This window comes from Podarcis vaucheri (genome assembly GCF_965113315.1).
Source record: "Podarcis vaucheri genome assembly, chromosome: 11".
Classification (NCBI taxonomy): domain Eukaryota; kingdom Metazoa; phylum Chordata; class Lepidosauria; order Squamata; family Lacertidae; genus Podarcis; species Podarcis vaucheri.
The window spans coordinates 43,522,511-43,535,403 of record NC_138749.1 but is presented as its reverse complement, the minus strand read 5'-3'; the positions used below and the strand labels follow the sequence as shown (position 1 = coordinate 43,535,403).

General features: G+C 43.8%; 1 protein-coding gene across 5 annotated transcripts in view; it reads left to right on the top strand.

The window, feature by feature from the left end:
• The window catches only part of TMEM232 (transmembrane protein 232), a 156,422-nt gene that overhangs the window by 104,407 nt on the left and 39,122 nt on the right, over window positions 1-12,893 (top strand). For all 5 annotated transcript variants that reach the window (XM_082191451.1, XM_082191452.1, XM_082191448.1 and 2 more), the window contains one exon: window positions 2,793-3,040. In XM_082191451.1, coding sequence (XP_082047577.1) covers window positions 2,793-3,040 — 248 coding nt within the window. The remainder of the gene's footprint in view (window positions 1-2,792; window positions 3,041-12,893) is intronic.

The following is a 12,893-nucleotide window of genomic DNA, read 5'->3' as shown; positions in this document are numbered from 1 at the left end:
TTTTAGCTGTACCTGGATCTTAACTGTATTGACCAGACTGTAGCCCTGCTGTGGTTTCCAAGGATGGCAGCAAAACTTCTTTATACTGGGGAGCCGGTGGCAACATAGATGTGAATAGCCTTGATGGCATAGGTTGGTGGGCATTGAGCCAAAGGCATTTTCTTATATAAGGGGATGCTTGCACCAATTTAAGCTGCTACTGGAGGAGTCAGGATGTGAAATTTAAGTTTCTGCAACAGGAAATTCTGGGAAAGTAGCACAGTGAGCCACTGAGTCCTTGTGAGCAAAGTGACTTTTGAACTTCATTCACATGCTATTTTATCCAGCAGAGGTAATGTTACTGCCAGGAAAATTATGTAAAAATCCATTTTGTCTGCTGCGCATCTATCTTGTTCTCTAATGTATGCTTTTGATAGTTGTTGCCACATATTTAGGAGGGGAAACAGACCTTACATTTGACACTCTTTTCTAGAATTAGGTTGGAAAAATAAAACATGTGAGCTATCCTTTTACTTTTTGTAATTTCCTCTCTTCAGAGGCTGAATTAAGCCTGAGATTAATGTCTTGATAAACCATTCTAATTCATGGAGCTGTACCCAAACACTTATGTCCTTTAGGTCCACAACTCCAAACAGTCTCAGATCTGGTACAGTTCTTGATCATCCCCTGATCTATCAGAAGATTCATTCACCCTCTTGAACTCCACACCATTGCCTTTTTATGGGAAGGGAACATAGCTCAGTGGTGGAACATTTCCCTTGCATGCAGAAGGTCCCAGGTTTCAATCCCTCATCTCTCCAAGTATCCCATCTAAAACCTTGGAGAGTTACTGCCAGCCTGTGCAGGCAGTAGTACTGAGCTAGAGGGGACCAGGGGTCTGCTTCTATATAACACAGATTTGAAGGGACTCGGTTGGCACTGTGGTCTAAACCACTGAGCCTCTTGAGCTTGCTGACTGGAAGGTCGGTGGTTGGAATCCCCATGACGGGGTAAGTTCCCGTTGCTCTGTCCCAGCTCCTGCCAACCTAGCAGTTTGAAAGCACGCTAGTGTGGGTAGATAAATAGATACTGCTGCGTCGGGAAGGTAAACGGCGTTTCCGTGCGCTCTGGCTTCCGTCACGGTGTCCTGTTGCGCCAGAAGTGGTTTAGTCATGCTGGCCACATGACCTGGAAAGCTGTCTGTGGACAAACGATGGCTCCCTCGGCCTGAAAGCGGATGAGCGCTGCAACCCTATAGTCGCCTTTGACTGGACTTAACTGTCCAGGGGTCCTTTACCTTTTACCCTTTGCCTCTGAGGGCTGGATTTAACTAACCGGACCACTTGTGGAAGCCTGCACAAAGACTTCTACTATCACAACAGGCTTCCCCCACCCTCATACCTCTTAAATTGGTTGTGGGATGGGGGAGGGCAAGAAACCCCCCCAGAATAACATGTGGGGGGATGAGAGAGGAGATTGTTTTACCAAGCAAGCAGAAATACTTGCAACAAAGCATGGTAGCTTGTTAAGGTTTGCTGGGATGTCGTAACTCTGTGAGGGGTAAACTACAGTGCCCAGAATTCTTCGAGAGAATGCCCTCTGCGATTCCACCTGGCTACATTATTATTACCCCATAGTTGCCTTTGACTGGACTTAACCGTCCAGGGGTCCTTTACCTTTTACCTTTAAGACAGATTTGTATATGGCAAGGCCTCTTCTCATCCCAAAGAACCAGCTCCTGTTTCCCTGCTGTATCTTAGTTTGGCATCCAAACCCATGTGAACGGCCTTCACCATTTTAAAGTTTGAGGTAGGTTCTATAATAAGATGAAATCTGAAATGTTTTGAGCGTTATGCATGTGGAGTACGTGGAGTTTTCCTTTCTTCCGTATTTGAAAAGCACATACATTTTGCTGTGGAGATGAAAAGGTACAAGGCTAAGCCAGGAGGGTGTTCCCCTGCCATCTCACTTAAACCTCTGAAAAGCAGGTTTTAAAGGGAATGGAACAAAGCCATCACTGAGCAATGACACAAGCAGAAGCTGCAACAGCAAAGATTAAAAATGTTACTACATCTGGCCAATTAAAACAGGGGATACACAGTGTATCTGCCTGATGTCATTAATAAACATGCTGCACATATCCAGATCTCATTAATACTGGAAAATACATTTGACATCCAGGTTTCTCCCCCTTTATTTAAGAATCTCCTGTTCCATCTGTGTGCTGTTACAAGTACTGATGGGCTTATAAAATGTAGTCGTACTAGTAAAGCGTTGCTTGAAGATTAACTGTATTCACCAGTTGTCATTGATATTTTAAAGGATTCAATATCCTCTTCACTTCCAAGAAAGAAAAATTGTCTTATGAACATAAAGGTGGTTGATTGTGAGCTTGCGTGGCACTGTTTTGAGGCATATGGGTCAAGTGTGGACTGAAGGCTTTGAGAATGCCTGCTTGTGAAAGTGCTGGATTTTTCCAAGCTCCTTAATGTTTCTATCCATTAATATTTCAATGGGCATTTCAATTATTAGCACTTGAAATCTTGTTTGTGTTCCAAAGAAGGGAAACGGTGCCAAAGCCATCTTCTTTCCAGCATTTCATTCACAACCTTGTTTGCAGATTTCCTGACTACAGATGGATCAGTGAATCAAAGTGGACTGTGGAGAGCAGAAATAAGCACGATAATGTCTTATTTATAATTTCCTCTGTTGAAGTTTTATAGATTGGTTCTGTCATTACCTTGTTTTAGGTAGTAGATCATGCATACTCGGCTTTTGTCCCCCCCTTCCCCCCTTTTCCATTCATTTCTTAGGCTGAGTCCGAAGGCCCCAAAGACCCATTCATTGCATCCAAAGAAAAAGGTTCATCAAATCGCAGCGAAGCGCCTTCTTCTCAGAGCATTGGGTGGAGAGTCGCCACTTCCATGTGCCATCACTTCTTGCCACCTATTGGTCCAGACATCCCCTTGCCACGTCCGCCTGTACAAAAGCCACCATTGATCCCGCGTCGAGAATCGGAACTGTCTGTTAAAGAGAAGAAAGCCAAACGCCTGACTTTAAGGTACTCAATTCCTAGGTCTGCATATTGTTTAGTGTGATTTGCTTTAATGATCTTATAAGGCTTATAAGACTTTCTCTTTCCATCATTCCCATGTCTGACAAAGTTTGGTAAGCACACAAAATATTTGGAAATGATTTCATTTATCTGAATTCTAATCTTCGGGATGGAACGTTTTCTTCTCTGCTCTGCATCAATACTCCTCTCTGTTTCTTCCTCCCTCTCTCCCTCCTTCCTTCATGCCCTCTTTCTCTCTGTGATTTCACCAATCCTACCAAGCTGGCCCTGCTGAGAGTGAGATAAGACAGGTCTGAATGTTTGTTTAACAACAAACTAGCCTAGGATGTGTTTTCAGTATGACTGCAACTTCAACTGAGGAACTAGCCCTATCCTGGATTGTTATGTGCCGCCGTGGTTGCTCGAGAGCGAACAGGCAAGACTCCCACCGGTCTTTTCCAGGCTTTATTATCTGTACAAAAACATTTACAGTGCAGAGCGTCTCAAGTCCATGTCTTCTCAGTCGCTAGCAGAATCTGGGAGTGGGCGGTCCTTAAACCTTCCCCAGCATAACAGTCTTTTGACCCCCATCCTTCTCCTCCCCTCTCTGTGCGCGAACCGACTGCGCAGAGAGGGCACTGGCAGAGGGGGACTTGCCTCCCCTCCCCTTTGCTCAGGCTCGGTGTTGAGGCTCTCTCTAGCATCTTCTGATCCCTGCATCCCTTCTCCACTGGAGGCAGGGCTTCCCTCCTCCCCGAAGAAGAGCTGCTTCGCACGATCTGCAGAGGCTCCATGTAACACAACTGCCCTTCTACCTCTCACTTCTGAGCTGATGGCAGTTCCCTGACATGGATGAATGGAGCCTCTTACTCATAAAAGGGCTTGGCCTGTTTTAAGAGCTATTGGCTCCAGCAGCATGAGATATGCTTGCTTGGGATTTACTGGATTCCTCGAAGGCAATGCAACATCTTTAGACCAGAGAGGCAATGAGATTATCAGCTCCTCTGGTGCTGGGATTCCTGAGGGAGCAGACATATCAAAGGCTGGTTCTGGCTAATCATCGTCATGGTTGTGATGTTCTCAGAGTCTGTGGCCTCTTCCCTTGAGGCTGAGAAGTCAGAGCCGTGGCTCATGACACTCTGTAAGGTAGGTCAGTATTATTATGTCCATTATACAGGTGGAAAGTTGAGGCTGAGGCATAATGGCCTGCTTAGGGCCACATAGCAAGCACTAGTCAGAAGCAAGATTTTGAACCAACAACTTTGCACATTGCACTTCTTGCTGCATTATGGCCTTTGGCTTATGAAACAATTGAATGAAAGATGGATTACAATGTTAACATCAGATAGAATAGTGCAATATATTCTTGAGGACTTCAGAAAACATTCTCAAAGCTATAAATATTCTTGACAGCCTCTGCTTTCCCCCCAGGAAATGTATGATTGACCAACAGGGGATAATGGGAGGGAAGAGAAGGGAAGGAGATGAGATAGTTAAACATAAAATAAATCTAATATCCTGGAGTCATATTAAAAATATTGATGTATGTCAACAGGCAGAACATGTTTGTGCGCACGTATATACAACAGCTTCTAAATAGTGTTATTTTGGTTTCTCTAATACTGCCCTTTGAAGCACCTCTAGAAAACTCCTAGGCACTGCTCTCTCTCTCTCTCTCTCTCTCTCTCTCTCTCTCTCTCACACACACACACACACATTGGCTCTGTCTTCTCTTGGAAACAGCAATTTTTATATGCCAACCTGAGATTCTGCCAACTGTGCAAATAAATGATATCAGAGAAAACCCAGGAGAAACAAATAGATTTATACTTATTTACAGTAAATGAAGATCTGGCCCAGTGGCCTAGGTATCATAAACACTCCAATAATGACTTAATGAAGAACTAGCAGGCATGGTAAAATACACTTCAGATACAATACGGGGAATATGTGAAACTATTGTATGCCGATGATGAATACTGTATATATGAAGTTTGAGATGCAATTGCTGCATGTCATGGTCTTTGACTGGCCTCTCAGTTAAGTGAAAGACATATTAACTTCCTGATCTCTTCTACCCAACAAATTATGCTTAAGTAAAACAATAAGTGTCTGCCAAAGAACGGTAGTTAGTGAGACATTCTCTTCATGGCATATCCCCAAAATGGCAAAATACTGCAGTACGTATACATCAAGCCTACAGTCTACAGCCTTTTTTTTTTAAAAAAAAACTGCTTGTTAATTCTTTCATTTCTGACCATAATTTGTCTTATACCCTCCATTATATCATGCCTCTAGAAATCCAATTTCATGCACTCACTTCTGGCATGGTACGTTTCTGTGCAAGTACAATTTGGTACCAGTTATACTATCACAGATTCAAGCCTCTTTGAATTCTTATTTGCTCCAGATTTCCCCTTCCTTCCAGCCTTCTGGATCAGGCTTCCTCAAACTCGGCCTTCCAGATGTTTTGAGACTACAATTCCCAGCATCCCTGACCACTGGTCCTGCTAGCTAGGGATCATGGAAGTTGTAGGCCAAAAACATCTGGAGGGCCGAGTTTGAGGAAGCCTGGTCTAGATAATGAGGTTGTTCAGTCAGTCTAGATATCAGGATCTAGATATCTTCACTTTGGAGCTTTTCCTATGACTGGGATGTCACATTTTCTCAGCACTTGAAAAAATGTAGATCCTGATAACTGTGAGGGGAAGAATGCTCCTGGAAGGAACTTCTGAAAGGGCCTTTTCCTGTTCCCCTTCGACTCCCGGGGGTTAGGAACTGCAGTAGTCAGAGGGGGATTTGCCACAATTAGGTGGAGGTGCATTGTGCACGAAGCTTCTACCTAATGTTGGCCAGTTGGCATATAGGGCCAAAACAGGCATGCCATAAAAGGGTTTCCTCAGATATGTAGTCCTTGGGCACATACAAATCTCATATCTGTGGTGGCTCCCTGATTGCAGAATGCTCTCCCCAGGGAGGGTTGCCTGGCACCTTCATTACATATCTTTAGGTACCAGGTAAAAACATTCCTTTGGTTAATTAAACAATCTATGGCCTTTTAAGTGGGGGGTGGGGCCATATTGTTTTGTGTTTGTTATTATGATATGCATGTTTGCGTTTTTATATTGTAAACCGCCCTGTGATATTCGGATGAAAGGCAGTATAGAATAATAATGATAATGATAATGATAGCAGTTACGTGTCATGTGAGTTGGCCTCTTTCTGCATAGGTGTCAGGGACGTGGCTGAATTAAATGCCTGGGAAGAGTCTGACTCTGGAAGCGAGAGATCGTAGCCACAGACAGAGCAGGAGGGGGTTAGTTTGGCCCCCCTTTATCAAGAGTTCCCAGACTCTGAGAGCTCACAGGCAAGAGGGAGGGGAGGAGATAGAAGACATTGAGGTGGTTGCTATGCAACCAGGAAGGAGACAGCGTTCAGAGGAAGTGTCATTTGAAAGCGGGGGGGGGGGGGAGTTCACCCACCATCTCCCCGAACCAGGAGAACTGACAGGGTTAAGATGCTACGGAAGTGCAAGAGAGGAAGGACTGGACTTTGGTGCCCTACGTGTTGCGATAGGGGCTGAGACTCAAAGTGCCCAACTTGTAGCAAAGGGCCGCAGGCTCGGAGCCACATTCCGGATGTAATTTGTAAATAAACGAACCATAAAACTGCCAGAGAGTTGTTAATTCTTATCAGGGCTTTCTTGCCAGCCTGAGATCATTACAATAGAGTTAGCATGCCAGTGATCAGTGGACTTCATGGGTGTGTTGCTGGTTCATCAGCTCTGACTCCTCCTAGCAGTAAAAAGGGAATTGTGGGCTGCACATTATTATATAGGCAAGTACGTACTTATCTGTGGTCATCGTTGCATATGCTTTGGCCCTAAGCAGACAAAGAACGAGCAAATGAAATGTTGAGGCCGAAAGATGTTCTTGTTATCCCTTCCATTATGTAAGAGCTTTTAGCATCCAATTTCCTCCCATTCACTTATTCATTGCTGCTAAAACAAATGGAGATGTATGGCTATCCAGAGAAAACACTTCGTGGATTTGGCCATTGATGAAATGCTTTGTGTGTTTGCTAAAGCTTCATGTGAGATCATTATTCACAAAAGGAAATTCTCTTTGAAGCCAGACATGTGCTGCACCCCAGAGTAGGGCTTGTTAATTTTTTCTACTTTCAAATTCCAAAAATGGGGAGTGCAAAAAAGTTGCGACATGACTTGGGAATTCAAAATATATTTTGGTCAAATTTTTATAATTTAGTTTTGCTTTGTACATGAAAATAATGATTTTCTATATTTTGTGGAACATTCAATGGTTTTAAACTTGTCTAATTAAAAAAAAGTGTGCATAAATGTGTTATTACTACCAACATCATAACCTGTGGGATTTACCAAGCTCAATGATTTACCAATGTTGTCTAATCACAAAAATAATAGCAGATTTGAATTCCTCACCTCGAAAAAACATATTTTAAAGACTCCCTTGAAAGCGGGAGTTTCACCCCCTAAAATTTAAAGATATTTGGAATTAATTTTTATAAATAATAGATTACGGTCTGATTAACTACAATAACAAGTTCCCTCCCCCTTTTTTGTAATGTACACACACAAAAAATCTGTTTTGTTGCCTAAATTTGTACTATTTATTGTTTCTTCTTCTTTTTGTCTTTGACTCTGTTCACTTGTAGTTTTGTACTTTTTATTTTTCAATAAAGAATATATAAGTTTCACCTCCTAAAATGGCATACCCTAATGCCAGAGCTCTAAACCAGAACAAAAACCAAGTACAATTCAAAACTTGCTGATGGAGACATGGTCTTGCACCAGTTGTCTTCTGAGATGATCCTGTTCCTCTAATGCAGGGATGGGGATCCATCAGCCTATGGGGCATCTTCTTCCAAGCCTTGCCCAATATCCCGAGCCCTTCCATCGCCCCATTTCTTCCTAAAAGGTAAAGGTACCCCTGACAGTTGGGTCCGGTCACGGACGACTCTGGGATTGCAGTGCTCATCTCGCTCTATAGGCCAAGGGAGCTGGCGTTTGTCTGCAGACAGCTTCCGGGTTATGTGGCCAGCAAGACTAAGCTGCTTCTGGCGAACCAGAGCAGCACACAGAAACGCCGTTTACCTTCCCACTGGAGCGGTACCTATTTATCTACTTGCATTTGATGTGCTTTTGAACTGCTAAGTGGGCAGGAGCTGGGACTGAACAATGGGAGCTCACCCCGTTGCGGGGATTTGAAATGCCAACCTTCTGATCGGCAAGCCCTAGGCTCAGTGGTTTAGACCACAGCGCCACCCGCGTCTTCCTTGTTGTTGTCGTTTAGTCGCTTAGTTGTGTCCGACTTCATGACCCCATGGACCAGAGCATTCCAGGCACTCCTGTCTTCTACTGCCTCTTGCAGTTTGGTCAAACTCAGGCTGGTAGCTTCGAGAACACTGTCCAACCATCTCGTCCCCTTCTCCTTGTGCCCTCAATCTTTCCCAACATCAGGGAGTCTTCTCTTCTCATGAGGTAGCCAAAGTATTGGAGCCTCAGCTTCACGATCTGTCCTTCCAGTGAACACTCAGGGCCGATTTCCTTAAGAATGGATAGGTTTGATCTTCTTGCAGTCCATGGGACTCTCAAGAGTCTCCTCCAGCACCAGAATTCAAAAGCATCGATTCTACGGCAGTCAGCCTTCTTTATGGTCTACTATTTAGCTAACTCCCAGCCAACCAGCTGAGCTGTGCAGTGGGGGAGATCACAAGGGAAGGAACTTGGTTTCAACCTCACCTCCTCACTTCTTGTCTTCTTATCCAACATACTGCTCAATTGACTGGAAGGAAACATCTGTGCAGTTTATAGCCACTGCAAGTCTCAGGAAAACACAAGATGGGTGAAGGAAGGAGATGACAGGAGACATTTGCTCAAATGGCACATTTTCCTGCACACCCTGCCTTGACAGAATCTGGCTTCCTTTTCCTGACATTAGAATCCTTAAACAGTCAATTTGTTTAATTGGATCGCTGTGCTTGGAACACTTTCCCCTTGAAATACAGATACAGTAATTGAATATGTCTTCTGGAGATAAACCACAATAGGAATTTAGGAATACAGTGCTGCGTTACTTTCCCTAAATAGAAAAAAGATGATTTCCATAAACTCCCTTTCCCCTCTCCGTCTGATATTTTAATCATATTTTTCAATTGTTAATGCACCCAGGCACTCTGTCAAAGTGATATACCCAAAGCCTGCATTTTCAAAGATGTTCAGCTTCCATTATGCCTGGTAAACTGCTCTTCAGAAAATCTGGCTGTAAGTTGAAACCATTTGAAATTCTGGATGCTCAGTCCTTTTCAAACACGGGCCTCAATCCAGAGAACTGCATGACTAACTCTACATACCCAGGGAGTTTTTGACATCTTTATAAACAGCAGCTTCTCTGCATTGTGTGGCATAGCTCAGAGGGAGCTCCCTGGTCCGTGGCCATTGCCCAAAGTTCTGAAAGGAAAGCTATACTTTTGGAATACCTTTCTCTGAAACCAAGAGGGCTTCCTTCATTGACGTTGCCCCATAAGCCTGCTCCACCTTGCCACACACACATTATTTGCCTTCCACAGACTTCACTGCTAACCCCAGTGTTGTCTACAATATAGCCTCTGAACAGTGCAGCCCTAATTTATATTTATTTACGACATTTTAATAACACTTCATATAATAAAAAAAACCTTGGTTTACATAAAAACAAATTAATAACATTCAATAAAAAAATTCTAGAAGCAAGATAAAAACAGAACACCACTAAAACACCAATAAAACTGAGCAATATACAAAACCAGAAAATTAAAAATTAAGAACCAGAGTCCAGGAAAGCTTCGGTAAACGTAAAAGTTTGTAAGAGGTGTTTAAAGGTCATTACTGTCTCTGCCTCACATACTACCTGGAGAGACCATTCCAGAGGGTGGTTGCTTTGACCGAAAAGGCCCGTTTCTGCTTTGTTGCCAAGTGACAATCCACTAGTCATGGCATGACCAAGTGGATCTCTTCTACAAAAGCCTTGTAGGTCATGGGAGAGGCGTTCTGCTAAGAATCCTGATCTCAAGTTGTTTAGGACTTCAAATGTCAGCAAAAAACAAACCCACCCTTTTGTTTAGTTAGTAGCTCATTGGCAGCCAGTGCAGATTTTTTCAAAACTGGTGTAATAAATGCAAAGTCCTATGCATCTTTATTCAGAAGTAAGTATAGATTGCAGCCTCAGGGCTCATCCACACTTCCTTTTGTGCCATGCATTCTAGGCACAGGTCTGGGATTTCCAGGTCTGTGTCCAAGCAAGGTTTCTTTTCTCTTTTTTTGTTTTTTCCTAGCACACCCCCTGGGGAAAACCCAAATTTTACTGATGAATCAGAGCAAACGGCAAGTGGATTTTCAGTGTATTGCCATTTGCTCTGATTCAGTGGTAAAACACACACAAAAAAACCAGCCACCACCATCCTGAACACAGACTTAGAAATCCTGGACCTGTACTAGAAAGCATGGCACAAATGAATGACCCCTAAATATCTCCAGACTTTGCCTGTGTCCTTTTGCAGAACTCCCCCCCTTGTCCTCTCTGTGAAACCAAGTTGTTTTTTTTAAATAGCAACATCAAGTGTCACCTTCCTTACCTCTAAAGCATAGCATCTTTTCAAAGCAGTTCTTCATTCCAATGGCATGCCAGCATTACCCATTTCCAGCTAAAATGTTCTGTATATTGTAGCTCCCCTCCTGCACTTTGGCACTCTATTACTTGTCTCCTCTTTTCAAAGTCACGCTAATCCATTGCTTCTTGCTTAGAGAGCACCGCGGCATCAAGCGCTAACCATGTATCTTTAATAAATTGTCATATTCATTTATCTTCTCGGGCAGCCTCCACATCCCTCTCCAGCTGTGCAGCTGCAATTTAAGATTAGTAATTGTTTAACATCCATTATATGTAAAGAGAATTGTTTTTGCACACTTAACTCTTGACCAGAGAGTAGTAGCCGGGGCTTGTCACTTCCTTGGTGTTTCAGTCGATGTTTTGTGGATGTGTGAGAGCAGATAAAGAATGTTCAGGCAGAGGACTGCCTTTCCTTTTTTTTTTAAGGAAGGAAGCAAGCCATACCTGATAGTACCTAGTCAAATATACAGACAGAAACAAGCTAGACACAGAGATAAGGAAATCCAAAGCATGCACAGTGTCAGAAATGGATTGAAGAGTCCTAAATTGCTTATCTGCTGTTTCACTGGGCGGCCTTGTTAATTTCCACTGCTCAGCATCATTTTGCTGTCTGTTCAGTTCTTAATAAGTTGATGTAGTACTTCTCATAAATGCTTCATGTATACTACATTCTTAGCAATTCTTACAAGAACATTGTAAGAAATGTAGGCCAGTATATTATCCCCATATTGAGCCTATTGCTGAGGGAGCAACAGAGGGAGAGGCCTGTTGCCTTTGTTTTCCAGTTGTGGACTTCTTAAAAGCATCTCGTTGGCCACTGTAGGACACAGGACACTGGACTCGACAGGCCTTTGGTCTGATCCAGCAAGGCCCTTCTTATCTTCTGTCAAGGAGTTGTCAACGAGCCAGTTCAACCACAGGGCAGGCACACACACGGAAGGCACAGAATGCACGTAGCTCTTTATTAACAGAAAGCAACAGCACAGCAGAGTTGTCTGGTTTGCCTTAATCCAGTTAAGACATTGCTGAAACTGACCACTACCTCCGCTTCCCCCCCACTCTGGATCCCTCCCAAGCAAACAAAGGCTGTGTCGAGGGGGCGAGCTCCTCCTCTGGGCCCGTCTGGCCTGTTGCTCAGCAACATGCAGGACTCTCCTAGATGGAGGGGTCAGAGGTGAGCCAGCAGGACTGGGACTGTCCTTCTGATGCATAGCAGGGCCAACCTCTGACTCCTCTCTGTCTGAGTCAGCGCTCATACTGTGATTCTCAGCCTCTAGCCCTGTACTGGGAGGCCCTCCTTCTCCTGACCCTTCTTGATCACTCAACCCCCCTGTTTCTAGCACCTCCCAGCTTGTCCCAGCTTGTCTCTTCAGTGTCCCACCACCAGGATCTGAGATCTAAGTTGTCATCTTCTGTGTTCTCCTTGGGGGCTCTTGGGCAGGAGGCTCCCACCACCTTTCCTCGTCCAGCCAGTCCCTGACATCTCCTCATCCAGTGAGTTCCTGACACCTTCTTATGGTAATATTGCAGCTTACTCAGTTCATAGCTCATGTGACCAATTGAGCATATGGCACAAATAACTCTGGTCTACTCAATCCTGGTCTTCTCTGAGGAGGCCTAGAAAGACTTGTAGTCTGAATAGCTATCAGCAAGGTAGAAAAAGGCTGTAAAGAGATGGTGTTGTTCACCAGCTGGACAGCTGCCAGTCCCTCGGTTGGCTGTGGATGATTTCAAGAAAAGGTTGGGCAAGTATCTGCTGAAAATCCTTCTAAAGAGATAGGATGCTATCCTTCAGCAGAAACAGATTAAGGGCGGTAAATAAATTTAATAAAACAATAAACAGCATTTTCTTCTGCTCTCAGTGTTTACAATCTCTGTGTTCCGCATCTTGTGTATATGTATCTGAAACTTAGGATAAAACCTCATAAATCTGATGAAGAGGACTGTAGTCTTGAAAGCTTATGCCATAATCAGTTCATTAGTATTTAAGGTGTCATGAGACTTTGAGGTTGTCCACCCTTCCTCTTGTCCCACTGTTTCCCCATGGGGAAAATGTCTCTTTAGTGCTCAGTCGGAGTAAACAGCAGTTGGGGTTTTGCACTGATTGCCATTTGTTCCGATCTCTAACTAAAGAGCAGGTTTTCCTTTGGAAAGGAGCGGGACAAGGGGAAAAC